We start from the raw sequence: 21,350 nt of genomic DNA on the forward strand, positions 1-21,350 counted from the left end.
TTCGTTATAACGAGAATAAAAATAAAAATTCAAAATTTTATTATTCGTATACATATGCATAAAATATATGAGTCATATAAGTATATACATATTTATTGTTTAATTTCAATATAAATGTATGTAATAATATTTCTAATAAAAATATGCTATAATAATAATATGTACATATAATAAATCGCTATACATGTGTGCATTTATTTTTTAAAAAATCAGATATTTTTGATTGTTCGCAACTGCTTGAGTTTACCTTATCAATAGTATTGTCCAGATTTAAAATGCTAGAAAACACATTGTCGTCAATATCATGTCTCTGTAAGTAACTTAAGACGGCGCGAAGACCTAATTTGGCTTCCTTCGAGTTTACCATGGGGTCTTCAGGAGATTCTTCTTCGTCATTTTCTTCGTCATAACCTTCTTCGTTATTAAAACTGGTAAAAATCTCATCGTCTGTAAGAGACCCACAGACAGCCAAATCATCGTCGATAGCAACATAATCTTCAAACGTCAATTGATCGTTTAGAACAGTCGATAATGTGTTATGTTGAGTGTCAACTTCTAAAATGATAGGGAATTCTTCTTCTTCATTATCAATAGTTTTCACAAATCCACATTTTCTAAAGCAGTTTTGAATTGTTTGTGTAGTCACATTGTTCCAAGCATTATGGCTGATTATTATAGCAGTCAAAACGGTTACTTTCGGAGAATCATTATTATCCAAGCAAGCCAAAAATTCAGATACAATTTCCTTTCGATATAGAAGTTTGAAGATATAGTATGTTACGTACATTTTGCGTAGAGCCACTAATCGACATAAGTCTTATCTTAATTGCGATACTGTACTTGAGTGTACTATCGCATGATAATCATCAGAAAAACTTCGTAATCTATTATGTGGTAATAGCAACATACTTATTTTTATATATTTTTCATAGAGTTATACACTAGAGACATGTATCTTATCTTAATTAAAATTAAAAATTCGTAATAGAAAGCTCCAAATTTATAAAAATTCGTTACATCGCGAGAGTTTTGATCAAAAACGCTTCGCTACATCGAGGGGACCAAAATACATTACATTTGTTCGTTATACCGCGATATTTTCAAGGGACCGGTAGTTTTATTCGTTATATCGAGATTTTCGTTATATCGAATTTCGTTATATCGCGAGTTGACTGTATCATTATATGTGTATATCCGTGTCTCCACATAAACAGGGTAAGTACACTCTATAAATCAGTTACCTACTTGAATCAGTCAGTACCCTATACATATTTTTTAACTTTGTTTGTGGGACACGAGACCATGAGGAACATACTATTGTATTATAAATGCCTATAACTTACAATTGTATTTAGCGTATGCGTAACAACTTCACTTTTTCTGTGTACCTGTTTTTGGAGACACACGATATAATATTAGTCCTACGAAACGTACAGTTTCTCGTTCTAAACCAGAGGTTTTCAAATTGTCCGTTAGGGCTCCACACGTATAGTGTTAACAGAGTGTCAAGAAAAAATTGTACTTACCTTATTATGATATCATATGAGATCATTGGTTGAGATCACTAGTATTGATGGCTATACAAAATTATTTTTCATTGTACATTTTAAAAATATGTATTTAGGTATATTCTCAGTTTTTGATTTTTGTTTTGGACCACAAAATCAAAAACAAAATGTTGTCCTAATATTGTTTTGAAGTTTTCAGAATTGTTGGCACTATTTCAGGGCTAAATAATGGTGCCAAAAATGTAAAAAAAAAAAAACACGAAACATGTTTTTCATTTTTATAATATTCATAATACCAAACAAGAAAAAATGTATCATGAAAAATTATTCATTCATATTAGCTCTTTTAAAAAAAATTATCAATAACAATATAGGTGAATTAAAAAATTAAATATCAAGCTTCTGTATTATAATTTACAAGATATATTATTGTTATTTTTATTATCTAAGACTTAGGACAATTATTTATTTGTTTTATGTTTTATTAACTATTTCATTAATTTGTGTTAAAAACGCATTTAATTGGTCGATGTTATTCATAATAGGTCCAACAATTATGACAATAATTTACAACAATATTGTCACACAATTTTACTAAAACACGAGTCACATTATTTTTTTTTACCTTATTTAGCAACATTTCGATGCCAAAGACGGTGTTTGGCGTAAGATATAAGAGTAGGTACTTACAGTTGAACTATTGACCGTTGTATTTTAAAAAATCAAATGGATATTCTGACAGCTGGTATAAAAAATTGATAGAATGCAATAATTTTTAAAACCGACACCGAAATATATTTTTTTACTCTGTTTAACCATAATAATGGTTCGTATAAAATACACCTTTTCCTTTTTGTCCAGCGGAAGAACACGTCGACTCTGCACATCTCGCGTCACCATATAATTGAAACTGGTTGCTCCAAATAATGAAGCGAGCAGGAATTTTCAATGGTGAGAAAGGGGTGTTATAAGTATTGATACATTTAAATGAATTGTTGTGGTAATACCAAATTAGGTGCTTTTTATGGTAAAATTATGGTGGAAGGGCAATATATCTTAATTTCCAGGCAGGGCGTTGCATGAGGATGCACAGAAGAACCGAGAACCGTGTTCTCTCGCTGGAACAGAGTATATAAATTATAAATACATAATATATGCAACTATAATACAGGTAGCCATTTTGCGACATCCTGGACACAGTATACATAAAACATGTATATTATTATTATTATTATTATTTTAAATATTTATTACTGCTTCAACAGTGAAGTCATTAGCCGGGAAAAAACAATTTACATATTATATTTTACATTATAATAATATGTACATTCATCGTAATAATCATACATTACAAAATATGTAATTAAGTAATAAGATTAGTAATAGCTATAATAGTACATATGTAAAATATTTAGATTCATTTGTACAGATTAGTTTTTTTTAAGGAAATTCAATTAAAATGTTTCAAATATCTTCAAGATTTGTTGGCTGTGGAAAGATTTTTCCCTTTTTGGCTAAGTTTGGGCATTCGAGGAGGAGGTGTTTTATAAATATTAAAGATGTGTTGTAGAATTCGCACAAAGTGAACGTGGGTGATGTTTATGTGGCCGATTTTTATACGTGACCACTGACCATATTGTTTGTTCTTGTCTTGCACAGGAGGGGAGATATGGGTTTGAAGCTAAAAAGTCTTGATTTACACGTATATTATTATAATGTCTCACTAAAGGTATTGGTTAAGCGCGTATATTGATAGTTTAGGTGTTTCTAAAATATAATACATCGAATACATGGGATATATAAATATTTCTGCATTTTTATCGTCGACTATTAGCTGAACAGCAGTATTATATACAACTATATGTGTTACACATAATATCGTATTTGCCACTTAGATATCGTAATTTACACACGTTTCAATGTTTGCGTTACACTACACGCGTTTAAGTACACCACACATATAAAGGTCACATAATATAATAGTCACCAGTCAAAATGCAAATATTATAAAAGCCGCACGCGGTACCTATATAAGTATATATAACACATATACGTACATAAAGCTTCGTCGTTACACTCGCGCGGTGCAGCTTCTATTTTTTATTTTACATTTCTTTTACCATCACAATAATATTATTGAGATATTATCGCCTGCGCCAACCAGAGTGTATAAGTGACAAGTACCTATCGACAAAAGTGTACAATATCCTCGCGAAGGGTGTGTTCGATACATTCGCCCTTGTCTACGCGCGACTCTCTGACTGTTAATAATATTATAATATTAACTGCGCTGACTTCATAATAATAGGTTAACATAGCATCTATATTAAACGCCAGTCAAAAATACTTTGTTTGTTTTTCTTTTTATCGGATCGAAGTACAAACAGGTACAAACTAGTCGATAAAAGTTTACAGACTGTACATTTGTATTTTTTTTTTTTTTTAATTGGTATATTTAACTTTATCCGACGAGTTGTATTTTCTACGAATTATATATTGGGAGCTAAAATTTACCAGGTGATCGATTTCATTACGTTTAATTGTTTGAATTAAATATAGAAAGCATGCGTGAAATTAAGAAAAACGATTCAATGAAAAGTTTCGATTCAGCTATTTTCCGTCCATTATTATTCAGTATCTAGATAATTATGTGTAAACAAAAAATACGCATAATAATTAATATTGACTTCCAAAATGTCCTAAAAGTCTGATTAATTATTTTTTAAGATAATCTTTACTTGCATTTATTACTCGCAGTATCAAATTAATGACATTATTTATAACTCATTAGTAAAATGAAACTGTAATTAAATTAATATGCTTTTGTTGTCCTCATTGTAATTTAATTTATTTTTTTCTTCTTGGATCAGTAAAAAAAGGTAATGTTTTGTTAGTACTGGTGTATGTATTTGGTTCTATAGTTTAATAAATAAAGAAAAACAACATAACATAATATTTTACTTCTCCGTATACGCTGATCGAATCATGATAGCTAGAAAATCAAATTGTATACTTTCATAAACAAAATATGAATTATGTATTATTTTATTTGTATAACTCACACACCGAAGCATTGACAATATATAGGATATACACCATACCATCATCAATATTATATTTTTAAAATACATAATGTGAGATACTTCAGAATATAGATGAAAAATACACAATTACAATTCAATTCATATTAATTATTTTAAAATCGTTCATCAGACCTCAGAAAGACTAAAAGGGATTTTACCATTCAAAAAATCTGACAAAAGGTCCGACCACATTATTTGTATTTCCGGTTTATTGATACGTAGTGTGATTCGTATAATATGATTAACGACGACGATTAGAATCGGACGACCTCTATGGTTACAAAAATATTCAATTTATCTTTTTAGTACGGTTAGCATAACCTTCACCAGATTTAGACCTTTTACCATTTTCCAATATTAATATGCCTACACAATAAAATACCATCACTATTATTTACTCACTAAAGACTCCAGTTATATTAAAATATAGCTATATATCATGACCATTTATATGAATCGAAATGGTTATTATAATATTTAACGTTCCCATATTGGCGTAAACACAAACCCTTTACCATCGATACTTTGGTAGTTACCTACTGTATTTAATTTATGATTATTATGAGTCAGAAATGGAAGAAAAATAATTTTGTATTTTATCCATTATTTTTTAGATAGTTTTAAAACTCTAAATTAAAAAAAAAACACGCGCGCGCGCGCGCACACACACACACACACACACATACAATAATCTGAATTGTTTACTAATAAGGAATACATTTAAATTAAACGGGGAAGATACTGAATACGTGTATTCACGTATTTCAATGACAGCTACGACTGTTCTATCATTTGAAAGCAATACCACCGTACTCAAAAAATAACTCTAAATAAAGCATAATATAAGTGACTATATTTAAACAGTGTGTTTATAAAAAATGACATTAAATAAAAATATAATATAGTATTTGAATATATCATTATGATAAATTCATTAAAATTTTAAAACAAAAAACCAGAGTACTCGCTTCAGCTGTATAGTGAGTTTCCAGTATTCGTATAAAAAAAACCCGTAATTCTGAGCATAGGATCATTATTTATTTTTAAGAAAAGCTGTTAATGTTATATTTTGTTAATATTATTAAAATAATTTTCTTAATTCGGGAGATTGAACTAACTTTTTGGCAAAATCATCCTTCATAACTTACTTTTAATAAGTCAACACTGGCTTAGCGTAAAATGTTGTAAAATAGGTTCATAATATAAACAGCTTAGGATTTGTCTAAATATGTTGAAAATTTCAAAGTGTTAAATATATTACAATACAAATATGTTTGATTATTGATTAATATTTTTGAACTAGGTAGAACAAAGTAACTATACAATTGTATGAGAAATAAAATATAATAATGGTTAATTATCGTTTAAGTGTCCAATTTTGTCCAACTTTGAATTCATATGATTATCAAAACAAATTGGTATCAAGTATTTTCAATATTTTTTAACTGCTGCAAAAAAATCTTTTCAGGTACCCACCTATTATTTTATTAAATATTGAAGTCTTTTGACCAAGATTAAAAATCATCAACACATTATATCGAAACTAGAAAGGTGGAAAATTTCAAAGGTTTATAAATATTCGAAATAAACTAAAATACTTTGAAACCTAACCATGCCTGGAACTATATTATATAAATAATTTGCTCCTAAATGTTAAAAGCTTAATTTATCAATAATACCATCGGTGTTTCATTCTTTAAACAAAAATATTAAGTAACAACATTTTAAATTTGGTTAAAAATAACAAGAGTAACATGTGCCCGCTAATGTAATAGGATATTGAAATTAAAACTACTTATGTATATGACATGAAAACCAAAAAGTAATCGAGGAAAATTTCATATCTCTAGGATTATTAAAAAATCGTAGAATAATTCAAAAGTTTTCCTTCCGTTGGGAGTCAAATCCCCAGGTCTAACTGGGTATACCGTATATGGTTGTGGTTTTCCCGTAGTCTTTCGAAATTTTCCTGGGAAATACTGTGGGGATATTCCAAAACGACCTCTCTCTAAAGTACCACCTGTGTCCAAAATCCGATGTATAGAGAACCTACGAAACTTTTAGAGCACTTCTTCACCCGGGAAAGTGATTACATACAAACTAAAAAAAACAATACAGATCCACATTATTGCAAAACCGATACCAAAACAATTTACGTTCTACCTCGATATTTTCCACTTTAGTTTAAATACTACAATTATTTATTCTGGTTGAACTTTCAACAAACAAAAAACATTAATTCAGCTTCTTAATCTATCAATAAAACTTGATTAACCAAAAAAAATAATTTTTACTGATATAAATTTTTACATATTATTGTAGATCTGATAAATGTTATAGGTTACCTATAGCAATTAACTTATTTAATTCTTTTCCATATTATACTTTCTTTTTTAATGCTAAATATTAAATAGTGAATTTAACTAATTAATATTGTCTGCCTAAATCATTTTTTTTAAATACATATTTACATTTTTTTAAACGTAAGACACTAATTTCATCAGTAAACTTTTACTGCTGAAAACATTTAAAATTGTAAAAAAAAAATACTAAAAATAAATAAATACTTCTTCTTATTTCATTACATATTCATATTAAACACATCAAAAGTATATTTTTTTGTTTGAAAAATAAAAATTGGTTATGAAAATAAGTAGTTTATGTTTAAAAAAATCTCTCCTGCTCAAACTAATAGTGAAAATCATTATTATAATTATAATAATGGTTAAAATCGTTTGGTGAAATACAATGAAAATAAAAAATTTTAAACAACTAGGTTTTTAACCAATTTTTATTAATAAAAGTGTAATATCCATAAAAGTTTTTCGATATTTTAATTAATTTTATACTGAACAGTTCAATAACCTAAATAATCATAAGCTCTATTTATTATTTTTCAATCCTGAAATAATTCTTTGAATTGATGAATATAAATAATCCGTAGTCTGTACCATATAATTATTTATCAACAACCACAGAAGAGAAATATATTAGACAATAAATTACGTGGTGTAATATTACACTAAGTGACTGTAATTTTTACTCGAATTACGATATTTTATTATATAAATTCAATACGCGAGAAATCATATCCTAAGGTTACCTAACTAAAATTTAAAACTACCTAATCCTAACTTAATGCTTAATAGTAAACATATTATAAGTAAATCTTTTAACTATAATTTATTACCTATCAGTCCCTTATTTAAGCAAGTATTAAAATATTGAACTATTCATCCATATGGATAATAAAAATCAACATTATGTACTGCACATAGTCTGATAGCCATTCAATTAATTGAAATTATTTATGACCATCACATCAGAAAACGATACATATTGTTTTTTAATTTAATGAATGTATATCAACGCATTTAGTTATTCTAAAATACCAATATAATAAAATATTCAATCAATACTTGCATTATAAGTTCTAAAAAAGAAAAAAAAATTATAGTTAAACAATAAAATTATATAATTTAAATTACTCCGTTTCTCGAAATAAATAAATCTTTGTGGAACACCCGGCAATTACGAACCAAAAACTTTGAAAATAATTTAATTATAAATACAAAATTGTATTAATTTTTAATAATGTAAATTAATAATTTAACAATTTAATGTTCAAAAATAATACACAAAAATAGAAATATTGTTTTAAAAAAATTATTATTAAAATAACAATTGTTTATATAGATGTTATACACATTAATTAAAACAAATCGTTTAAACGATTGGTAAAATCTGTGAAGAAGAACAAAATATTCAAAAAAATACATACAATTTAAATATCCCGTCACAGAACACTAATGTATTATAACATTATTACATTTGAAAGCAATAATAAATCAACTCGTTTAAAAAATGAGCCAAGCCCCGTTAAAAACAAGCTTGCTTGAATTTCTTTATTTCTTCAATACTTCTCTGTATTTTTTTCTTACGCCTTTACATTGAGAAATTAAAAAAATTATCTATTCGACGATTATTGTTACAGTCGATATTGTATTTGTATTGGTAAACAAATTATAGATATTGTTTTGGAAAGAGATAGATTTCATACAAATCCACTTATTAAATCAAAACTTACTATATTCATTATTTATGATTTATGAATTTTACTCAAATTACTTTTTTTTAGCTAACCACGAAAACATGTAAAAATAAAACAATTTTTTGTTAATTATTATAAACTCAAATTTCACCATGCCTCGGAAAGTGTATTTGAGATTCCGCATAAAAGACCCTGCAAGGCTGTTTCAATATTGTGTTAATTTTACTTGGACTTGGACAGAATAAGAACTTTGGAAATATTGTGAAATATAACCTCACGTATGTAAGGGTTCGGCCACATATCCCGAGTGTATAATTAGGCCCATCTTATAAACAAATAAAACTAAAACTGTTTGCATATGTACGTTGGTACGATTGTTGAAAATAATTAAAATGGGGGAGAAAAATGTATTCCTTTCACGTCGAATTAATTAAAATATATTTAGGTGGGTACTTTATAGACGCGGCAGAGTTTCATTCTGATATTTTTTATACACCCAATCGTTTGCATTTAATTGTATTAAATTATCATTTATAAATATAAGTCTTTCAAAGAGCATATTGCGGCCATAATTATAGTAGTTATTCATATGTCGTTCGAAGAGCGCATTGTGACCATGGTAGTTTGCTGTGATAATATGTGTTCAATCTATTTGAATATGCACATGGAAACCGCTGCAGTATACACGAAACGTAATATAATAAATTATTTTTTTAAATCCCGAATCCCACCGTGCAAGGGACTGACAATTTTAATTGTATTTATTTAATTAACACCATCGCCGGACGGGATAGGGTAGGTAGACTCTCGTGTCGTCTGGTTTATGACCACCGAAACAATACAATAATATTATATAGGTACGAAGGATAATCCGAAATGAGATTCCCGCTGTTATAATCCACCAGAATGTTTATTATATACATATATTAAAATTTAGCATATCGACATTTGGGAAACATTAGTAAAAACAATGAACATTTATTTATGGACTTAATTTTTTTTATCTATTTATTTATTATTTTTTTTTTAATCGTACATTTTAATGAAGTATTTTATCATCATGCTTTATTTTAACATAGTAAGTCGTATACTATAATCTAAAGAGCGATGCAAATAATAATTATAATATAATAAATTATAGAATCTTATCGATGTATATTTTATTCGGAATTGTATGTATTTACTTTGAAATTGTATATATTAAAAAAACGTTTGAATACTGAATGTTTTAAGAAACATTTTCCACGGTTAATTTTAATTTCTACTATTTAGAATTCTTAATGATATCTTAACTGAGTTTTTTTTAAAGCTTTAACTCAAAGATATTTCAAATTTTATCGACCATAAATTTAAAAAGCAACCGCATAATTGAAATAAAAAAGTTTTGAAAGTTTCACACTTAATATAAAAATATAGTTTCTAAATTAAAATATACGTTTTTGTAATTTTTCATTAAATTGCTAAAAAAAATATAAGTACCTATGTACCAATTCTTAATTGTTTCATTATTATGAATTACAGTAATATATTATAAAAATAATATGTTTGTGCCCACTAAACCAATTTAAGACTTACTTGACTAATTTCACATAGGTATAATAACTCTGCATGTTTTGGACGTGTTGATAAAAAATGCATTAAACAAAAAATGAAAATCGTATACGATACCCGCAATTTTTGTATTTTATATTTCTGAAAACTATACCTATTTAATAATAATGAATAATAATAATAATAATAACATGATACAAAAAAAATAAATATAGTTTACAACATAAAAAACATTGTTCTTAATTTAATAAAACCAGAGTTTTGTAAAACAATGTGAAAGTCATTGTAATTATTTTTTTTTTGTGTAAACAAATTTAATATTGTCACAAACTTAAGATAACTTATAAGATATTCTATTTGAGCTCATAATATTTTCAATATCATGATATTATAATCACTAACCGATCCTTCCTCAACAATTTATTATTGAGAGTTATCGTTGATGTACCTCTGATGTATAGGTCATTACTATATTTCAGGTATATCATTTTATCAGTCAACATTGATACATAAATTAATGAAATACCTACACATATTTTGTAATAATTATATTAATATAATAAGTTAGTTTTATTCCAAAAAAATATTTCTGAAATCTGTTTAAATACTTTAAATATTTATACCATGTACTATGAAAGCACTGCATATTATATTATCATTGTTTTGAAATGTAATTCATAAAAAATTATATCAATTACAAAACTTTAGTGGGGGACGTATTGGCCGAGCGGACTAAGACGTCGGTTGTGACGCGCACCGACGCCGGTTTAAAACCTCGGCCGCGGGCAGCATTTTTCTTCGGGCAAGTCACGGTGTCCGGAGAGAAGTTCCGCCATCCCCTACCCGGGCATGGTAAATACCTACGGGTGCCCAGTGCCCACTAAAAAATCTGCCAAACTGTGTAATACGTGTTTAAACCTATAGTACCTTCCCACACAGTTAAAAAACCACCCAATGGCCTAAGTTGCCGCGGATTAAATAATAATAAAAAAAAAGGCTGTTATTCTAATTTCTTAGTATTCCACCTATTGTGATTTTTAACATTCAATGCAATTCATTCAATTTTTAATATATTATTTTTATATGCTGTTTTTTTAACTAGCTTGTATTTAATTTTTCAAACAAAAATGTTCTTATTGCAATAAGTAACTGTACATTAAAAACCATGTAATGATGCTATTAATTTGTACCTACCTATTCATTTTTTTTTTTTGCTATTATTTTAAGCATTGAAAAACTTGAACTTTTCATAGGTATAGTAAACAAAACATTTTAATATTTTAATAATATATTAATTATTAATTCATTTTTATTATGTATATTTATTATTTATGTTAACTGTTTCTAAATAAAATTGCTAATGCCTATACAACAATATATACTCCGTCAATCTACGATGTTTTCTCCTAAGTAACAAAAATGATTATTAAAATAGATGCCAAACAGCAATGCTCAAAAATTGTTTTTAAATTAATCTTGTAAGTCTATTGCAGATTATTGCATCGTGTAGGTACGATTTGTTTAAAAAAAAGCTCCAATGATTAAACCAATTTTTTTTTTTAAATATAAGATTTAATTTATTTAATGATGTTGGCACATGCAGATACCTAAACTACTGCATAATTGTTGTAAAATGTTGTCTGTAATTAATTATTTTTGTACCTACCTACATTACATAAGTTACATATTATAAACTCTAAAGCCTAAATAATTAGTACAAATAATGTTTAATTGCTTTACGGTTATAATGATTATGTAAACTTAACTAACAATACAATATTGCCTGAATATACCTAAGCTTTACAGTTATTTCCTCCTAATTTTCAAATCAAGATAAATTGGTTTTCATTTTATTGTTATGACTTATTTTCAAATATGATTCATACAACGTTTTTAAATATATTTTATAACACAATACTTTTGAAGCTAAACCAAAAACGTAATAATTATAAAGGTTTATAATTCATTAGTACAAATAATAGTGTAAATTATAATATTAACATTCAGCAATAGGTACTATATTGGCCATTTATCATTATAACTAAACGGAAAACAACAAGCTATTATGTACATATACGTATCTTATAGCAAGTGACATGATACAAATCACCTATTATTATTATTATTATTATTATTATTATTATTTGTATCAAACTATTTTCATAAACATGTTATAACTTACAAAATATACAACAACGTAAATCAATAAACGGCTCACAATATAATATGTAAAATACTAGATTATAATATTATTATCGTACACACCGATACGTATTTATTTATTCCGATGTTTTTTGATTATCGATATTTATTATTCTCGGGACATAAATATCGAAAATATGGTAAACCTTTTTTTCCGTTTCCGGTACCTATCTCGTCAATAAATAAAAAAAATTACCCACAGCTCATAGATTATTATTATTATATTCCAAAAAAATCTGATTTATATGATTAAAGGGTCAGCACTTGACATTATTTGTCTGAAAAAAGTTAATTTAGTAACCTGTATCAAAAATATTTTGTCGTTTTTAGAATTTCGTATATGTTGTGGCGTTACGCTTACACCTACGAAACATTTACAGATAATAGTTTAAGTACATCGATTTCAAAAGAAACCATTTCGTTTGGGGATTTTAAGAGCCTCATATAAATATTATGTGAGAAATGTTTGAAACACATAATTCTCTTACTAAAAGACTCTACAAACAAAAGTGATTTATTAAATGCAATAAAATAAAAAAGTTTAAAGATACAAAACTTGGTGTAGTAAATTTCATTTACAAAAAAACGAAAAAAAACAATAAAATACATTATACAATATACACTATACATATAATGTAAAATACAGTAATATACTAAGATTATTACGATTTTTATTTTCAAGTTAGAATGTTATAAATACATGTCTTATTCTGTTTATTAAAATAAATACAACTGTAATTCAAATATTTTAAAAATTCCATAGCTACCTACGGTATAATATGCTGTGTTGTAAATTGTAACTACTACAATACGTATTTATTTAAATAAATAATAAATTACAAGATAGGTACCTTTCACAATATTGAATTATTGACACAATTATATTATATATCAGGCTGATAAAATAAAATAAATCAATATTTTCGCATCCTTAATAACGTGTATTCAAATATGGCATGTGCGTATGTATATGAATTTGAGTTTTAATAATTTTACTCGCGAAGTCACACTCCTCAAATTGAATTAAAGATGGCATACCTCGATTTTAGTATTTCCGCGAATATTTATTATAGACCCTTAACTGTCATCGATAATGATTTATTTTTGAGTTGAATTTATATCGTAATCCGTTATTAAAATTCTCTATTGTGATACAAAATAAGGTCAACAATTACTCAGCATTGAATACTATTTGAATTTTGAATATTCTTAAACTATTTATAATTTAAAATCAACGTCAATTTCAAATACAATCAAAATATTTTTTTTAAACAATGATACAACCAAATCAGATTTCATGTATATATATAATATTATGTATAATATAGTTAATTTATTAATAAAATAAAATTAATTTGATTGCTGAATGGAAAATTGTCGCCAGGGATATAACAAGACCGGGTTTTCGGTTGTCATCGCGCTTCGATGTCAACCTAGGCACATCCACACAGGGCACAGTACTATAATATTATTATAATACCGTTGTAAGTACATGCAATTTATAAAAATCTTAAAAATATGATGTTTATCTTAATAAAAAAAAATGTAGTTATATTATTATAAGACATATATTTTACATATTAAAATGTATTATGGCTATATATGAATTATATGATAATATATAGTACAACTATACTCTATAATATAAATATAGATATATATCTGCCTTTGAATTTTGTTGGCTTGAGTCTCATATAAAATTATTTTTTCATATTATACTAAATTCTTTTTTTAGGGCATTAAAAATATTTTAAAACAAAAGCGCCTGCACATATTATATTATGCCCCACCCAGATAGTAACATTTATATATAATATTGTCATATTGATGTATCTAATTCAAAATTCAAATGAGAAGTTTCTGAGTTATTGAAATGTATAAACTAAGGACAATAGTACATAAAAATAGGTTTAGACAATTTTCAAATATATAAATAATATTGTATCTTGTATTACTTATACTCGAAAAATGTTTATAAATTATAAAATGTTGATAAATATTAATTAGGTTTAGGTTAATAATGAATGCAAAATTCAAGTGCTTTGTTGATTACATTTTTATGACAGTAAAGTAACCAAAATTGAAAAAAAAAAACTTTTTTGGTTTTGTTTTTCATTATGTTTGGAATACTAATAAAAAATATTAAGAATTACCTTTTTAAAATCTCACCAACTATATAAAATATGACCAATCAATAGATAATTCCATTTGAAATTGAACACTTTTTCTGCTAATAAACATGATGACGGACAAAACTAACTAAAAAAACATCATTTTTATATTTGCATATTTCGCTTCGCTGAGTATCTAAAATAAGATTACAAGAATTTTCTAAAATTGGTTTTGCATATATATCCAGCTGATGGCGTTTGTAAGAGTTATTGCTACAAATTTGATTGAAAAATATTTAATGTAATATAAATTTAGAACGTCGTTATAAAGTAATAATACAAATAAATTTATACAACCGTAATAAACAATGAGTTTACAATATTTGAATATGAAAAAAAAATGTATAATTTTATTTAAAATACGCGTCTGTGGGGAATAAAATTGTTATCGTCAATAACATTGCGTTATATCTTAAGAAGTATTTATGTATTTATTTCCATGTAATTTTTATGGTGTATAACATAATATATATATTATTACGTGTACATATTATATACGAATATTTTTTTTCCGAATTTGGCCAAACAAGTTTGGTAGTCATTGTTGTACAACTGAGCAAATAGAACGGAAACCGCAGTGAAAATGGATCGAAACGAAACTGAGCGTGGGGGACGAGGTGGCCGAGTGGTCTAACGCGACGGATTCGGCACAGCCGGTCCGAGTTCGATCCTCGACCACTGGGCGGCATTTTTCTCCGTGCAAGTCACGGTGTCCGGAGAACAAGTGCCGCCATCCCCCCACCCCGGGGCACGGCAGAAACCTACGGGTGCCCCATTAGAAATTCTGCCAAACACAACACACACGTGTACCAACCTACCCAATATAAAACCTACCAAACCTTCCAAATATAAAAACCTACAGTGCCCTCCCCACACCCAATGGCCTATGTTGCCGCGGGTTACCTAATTAAAAAAAAAAAAAAAAAAAAAGAAACTGAGCGTGATGAAGAATAGCAATAGCATAACTCCCACTCTAACCCTACACGGTCCCACACCCTTTGCTACTCGCGAATCCATTAGGTAAATAAAAAAGGAAACGCCCAAAATATTGATACGTCACACGCAAAAGTTCGTGTGTACCCCTGTGGGAGAACGCATCCTAAGCCGATGACTCTCCGCACATAAACACCGAGCGCACGTGTGATATTATATAATATTTTATAAAAGGTAGGTAGGTAATTATACCTACCTACCTGCTTTTGGGTTTTATTTCGAGCCCATCTATCATTATACTTTGCGCGACGCGACATTAAAAAAATACATTTACGATTCGTCGAAAAAAATATGTTTAAATAACAACTATAGCCAGGTATAACCTATATGACTACGATAATTTATTAAATAAAATATTAGTGTCTCGAGATTTGAATTTGTTTTTTGTTTTTCCTCCCCCAGCATTGTTAACCGGTACGCTCAGGACATACCACAGGGTGGGCTGCGAGACCCAATCGTTGGCGCTGACGTGCCCAACCGGTACGATCATCTCGGTGCAGTCGGCCCAGTACACGCCGGGTTCGTTGGCGTTGCCCTGCTCCGACACCAGACTTGCCGCCAATCTCAACAACAGCTGCAGCTGGCCTCAGGCCTTACAGGTACGCCAAAACGAATATATGATTTAATAATAATATACACTTAATGAGATATAAGCAGCGTGATCTACGTCGCATGCGCATAAAATCTCACCAACTTGCACAAATTGTATTTAAGTACCTATGAGTCGGTAGTACAGCTGGTACCTACCTGACGTTGGTATTTTTTATTTTATTTTTATAAAATGTTAAACACGGTGGGATTGTGATTCATCAAGCGTATTTTATGCCGTTTTGTAATGAACAAATAGACACACTCCTTTACTCCACAAAATATCTAATAAATAACAATCTCCTCTCACCCCACTCCACTATTTATGTATACCGAGCGTCATATACAGACGAATAAAAACAAATGTTGATTCAAAGGCATGAGTGAAATGAAAATAAATCGTATAAGTTTTTAAATCAATTTATAATAAAGAGAGACGGAAACAGTGGTGATGGTAAAGAGTGAGAGAGAGGGAATAAATTGGTGTACTACAAAATAATCTGTCAAACGTGGAAAATAAATTACAAAATAGCAATACATTCCTCACTTCACTCAGAATCTAAAACCATAAATATTTAAGAAATAAAACTGAAAACCCAAAACAAATATTTTAATACTATTGTTCTGTGATTTATTTTTGCATATTATACCTACTTAGCTACTTACGTATCACCCGAAAAAAAAATCATTTTCAATTAAAAAACACTTGTTTACAGAATAAATTTCACTGTTGTTATCTCAAGCAATCTGTTGCTATACTTGATATGACGTGTGCACGTCCACTTGTTTGAGCATGAAAATGATATCATTACAAATGTCGATGACGGATGTTAAAACCAGATTTAATTAATTAATTAGTTAATTTATAAATTAACGCCATTTGGCTTTTAATAATAGTGATTTGAGATAACAATAGATAAGTGTAAACATAAACTTTAACAATATTTACTAGATAGAAAAATGTGGACTTGGTACAAAAGATCGTTGGTTGGTATTAGTTAAGGATATCATTCTTGTAATGAGGGCATTTTTAGCGAAGTTGAACCTACTCGTTGCTAGATGAAACAGATCTTGAAACCTGGTGTTGCCTGGGACACGAAAACAAAGTTGCTCTAGCAAGCGCAGTGCATCAATCTCAATGTTCAATTTGCTGATCAATTTTGATCAAATCTCATTCAAAAATGAAAAAACCCCACAATTTTGTGCGGAAAACTCCATAAGTTAGGTTAAATTAAAAGTTTAAAATCAAAAATATGTATTTAATTTATGGCTTTTCATAATAATGCACAAACGATTTGGATCAATCAGAATATATTTAAATAATATTTGGTTAAAACTTCAAAAATGAATGTTCCTGTGTTTCTGATTTAAGCTCAACTATGAAGTGGATAATAATAGTTTGGCCATAATTGTAAATACAGTTCGATTTATCACATGTACCATTTTTAAATAATGATACAATATTTCCATACAAATATACAATTATCGAATTACAAATAACTATTTAAGTATACCAATTTTTCCATAAATTTGCCTACCTATAAATGCATTTTGTGAAGTGTTAAACAGTTGTGTTGATTTTCCCAGTGAACGGTTCAGCTCAGTCGAGTGTCAAACACATGAAATAAACATAAATTTATACAAAAATATAATTTTTCATAACAAATCGAATAAAAAATATGTCCAGATCATGTATTGTTTATACAACAAAATAATATTAAATAATAATGTAGGTACCTATACAAATACGTGTTCCACAGAATCATAATAGGTTGTATTCAAATAATTGTATTGTAATTTCAGAAAATCGACTGATTTTCATCAGGGAATAAATATTTACTATTTTACAATAATATACTGAAATAAAACAAGGTTATTTTTAAACATAATATTATTAATTATTATGGTAGTATAGTAATATGTAAGATGCAACATCAACCAAACAATTTATGTGATGGGCCAATTTCAATATTATAAGAATTTTTGTTCAAAAACCTTTACACTTTTTAACATCATCGTGTTGTTGTGTTTAACATCGGGGTATTGTTGTGTCAAACATAAACCCAGTTTACCATTAGTATTACATAAAACCCACAAAATAAATAGTTGTAAATAATCTTACAACTATAGTAAATATAATATTATTTAAATAAAATTACCATGTAGACATGTAGTTATTTACATCATTCTCTCCATTAACAAATTAAAATGTTAATGTTTTATACGACGTACACGTAGGGGTCTTCTTTATTTATACAACATTACAACACCATAGAGTCCTAAACGCATAACCTTCAATTACCATTAAGTAAACCTTGTGATGAATCAACTAATTATCTTAACTAACGAATCAAGATTATTAGGGTCGTTATTATTTCAAAAATTATTTCTCCGAATATTTGAAGAATGTAATATATAAAATATTTAAATTATTTATCACAATTAAATAATACTTACCCAAATTTATAAAAATATGTTTTACAGCATTATAATTATATACATGGAGATAAATAAATAGTGTTTAGTGCCAACAGGCTAAATTAAAGCAAGCAATTAGGTACGAGTAGAAATAAATTAATTCAAAACACTTTTATTATTCAAAAATAAATGAATTAATTATACATTTAAATCAGAAAAGAACACTCAAAGTAATATATGCATTTGAAAATGTTGATAATAACAAAAAATTCTTCAATATAGATAATTTAAAAAAATAACCATAGCATCGAAACCATTTTTAAAGTTTATTAAATCCAATTAGCAATTTAAAAAAACTGTAATTTTTCTACTTCAATCAACTTTTCAAAATCATCTTAACTTTAAGACACCTTTAACTCATGATGAGTTATAAGTTACAACATGACAGTGTTCTTCATATTATTATTTTTAAAAATCCAATATTACTGAAAATGTTTAATAGTAATTGTTAATTCCCTCATTTTTCAATTACTTATAAAAATAGATTTATTTAGTAAAAATGAAACGTGGACATGCAATTGACAAGTAAAATATAAATTAATATTTGAAGGTACCTAGTTTAATAATACGTAGATAAACGCTAAAAGTATATTACACCCAACAATGTTTAGATTTAGTAATTTTAAAAATATATTTACCAACGCTTATATAATAATACTATGGTAGGGAATTGAAATAATAATTGTTTATCAGACGCATCGACATGATTGATTTTTTATTTCATATTTACCTTCATATTATACTTTTACAATCGTTGTCTTCGACTAGCTCTTCCGTGGATTATTAAAATAATCATAATAATATTATGAATCTTCTTCTCTTTCTCATCCAATAATGTTTGAATAACGTCTCACTTGACGTATTCTTGACTTCTACTTCGTCAAATCGATAATACCTTCCATTTCCCGCGCCTCTCCTAAGCAATGTCACATTAATAAAAAAATGTTCTCTCCATACCAAGCTTATATTCCACTATACATCTTTCCACGAGTTTCCGTTGGCGATATCAGGTGAAATTCGAGGTTATGAAGTTTAAAATCGCTTGACTGAATCTACATCCATTGTAATATTCACATTCACATAATATTATCATCGTAAACTTCTCGGGTATGATTTTTTCCCCCTTTTACGACCCCGCACCGACTATAACTACAATAATTCTGGTCTACATATCATACTAGATTTAATCTGCATGCTAATTTTGTCTCTATATTATAATATATTATTCAAACATTGAAGTATACCACACACCACAGTCCACCGTGCTGCACATCAACTGTGGCTTAGAAATAATTATAAATCTTAACTCGTTTATGAATTGTATTGTTTATTTAGCCGTATGCGTACGGGTCATTCATTATTATACCTGATTACCATTTACCACTATACCTACAGTATATATGTTATGCTTTTCAATTTCCATTCAATGACTCGTCTATCCGTACGACCGCGCCTTAATTAATGTATCTATGATCTCTTTCTCACATATTGTTTTACTGTCCGTATCTCTCGGCTCAACATCGTGTATCTCTTTCACTGTGATTATATACACTCACTATTACACTGCCTCCATTCATTACTGAGCTTTTGTTGAAATTATAATAAATAAAGCATAACAATTTGTATTCTGAAAATGTTTTTATATCTATTCTCTATTGTTGTGTTGAACTATAGTTACGTTGAGTTTTAAACGAACGTTGTTTTTATTTTTAAACTACGTAGGTATAGACTATAAGTATATATTTCTCTATCGTCAAAGTAAGTACTCAAAGTTACTACTAAACAATTTTTGATTCTGAGTGAAGCTATGCATGTATTGATATTACAATGATGGTAGGGTTAATTATTATTTATAATTTTAGATTCAAAGCCAGTGGCGCAGCTAGGGAAGGGGATATGGGGACTTAATCCACCTGAATACGATTTAGTACCCCAAAAATATATCTCATTGATTTAGATTTAAGCCCTCTATTAGTTATTTTAAATAAATAGTTCTGTTAGGTGGGCTATAGCCCCCTCAAAATGTTAACCCTAGTTGAGGCTATCTTCAGAGCGGAGTGATAAATGTATAGATTTTACAATATTATGTGTTTTTTTTTGTGTCTGTGTACACGATAAATAGTTAAAATAATACTTTGATTCTCAACTTCAGTATCTTGTTTGATGGGAAAGTGAATCTAGTTTGTGCATTCAACTGGTCAAAATTTAAAATTCCTAGTAGTTTTCAAAAGCGCCGGGAAAAACAGAAAAACAATTTAAGGAAAAACGGGAATTTATACGCAAAATCAGTTTCCGACAAAATCGATTTTGGTTTTTACCGTAACTCTAAAACAAATGACCGTAGATACTCGAAATATTCACAAAATGCATTTATTACAATTTTACAAGGCTAGGTAAACTTGACTCCAACTGTACGGCTGAGCGGTTACCTACTTAAGTCCTTACTTTTTTAATTTACAACTATAATAGGTACCTAATCAATAACTATATTATTATATTTAAAACTGTGAATTTTAGTTTGTAAATTTAACTATAAAGTATAAAATACAAGCATTTACAATTTATTAAATTTTGATATTTAGTACTGGATGATAATATACCATAAACACATTTAATATATTAACATGTATTTCATAATTTAATATTTTTAGTTAAAAATATGTTGAGCACTGAATATTAAATAAAATTACAGAAACGTAAAATGTAATATTTTAATAATATATGG

General features: G+C 27.9%; 1 protein-coding gene across 3 annotated transcripts in view; it reads left to right on the plus strand.

The window, feature by feature from the left end:
• Window positions 1-21,350, plus strand: part of LOC132951959 (protein eva-1 homolog C) — a 223,095-nt gene that overhangs the window by 141,253 nt on the left and 60,492 nt on the right. For all 3 annotated transcript variants that reach the window (XM_061024036.1, XM_061024038.1, XM_061024037.1), the window contains exon 2: window positions 15,962-16,158. In XM_061024036.1, coding sequence (XP_060880019.1) covers window positions 15,962-16,158 — 197 coding nt within the window. The remainder of the gene's footprint in view (window positions 1-15,961; window positions 16,159-21,350) is intronic.

This window comes from Metopolophium dirhodum, chromosome 9 (assembly GCF_019925205.1).
Source record: "Metopolophium dirhodum isolate CAU chromosome 9, ASM1992520v1, whole genome shotgun sequence".
NCBI lineage: Eukaryota > Metazoa > Arthropoda > Insecta > Hemiptera > Aphididae > Metopolophium > Metopolophium dirhodum.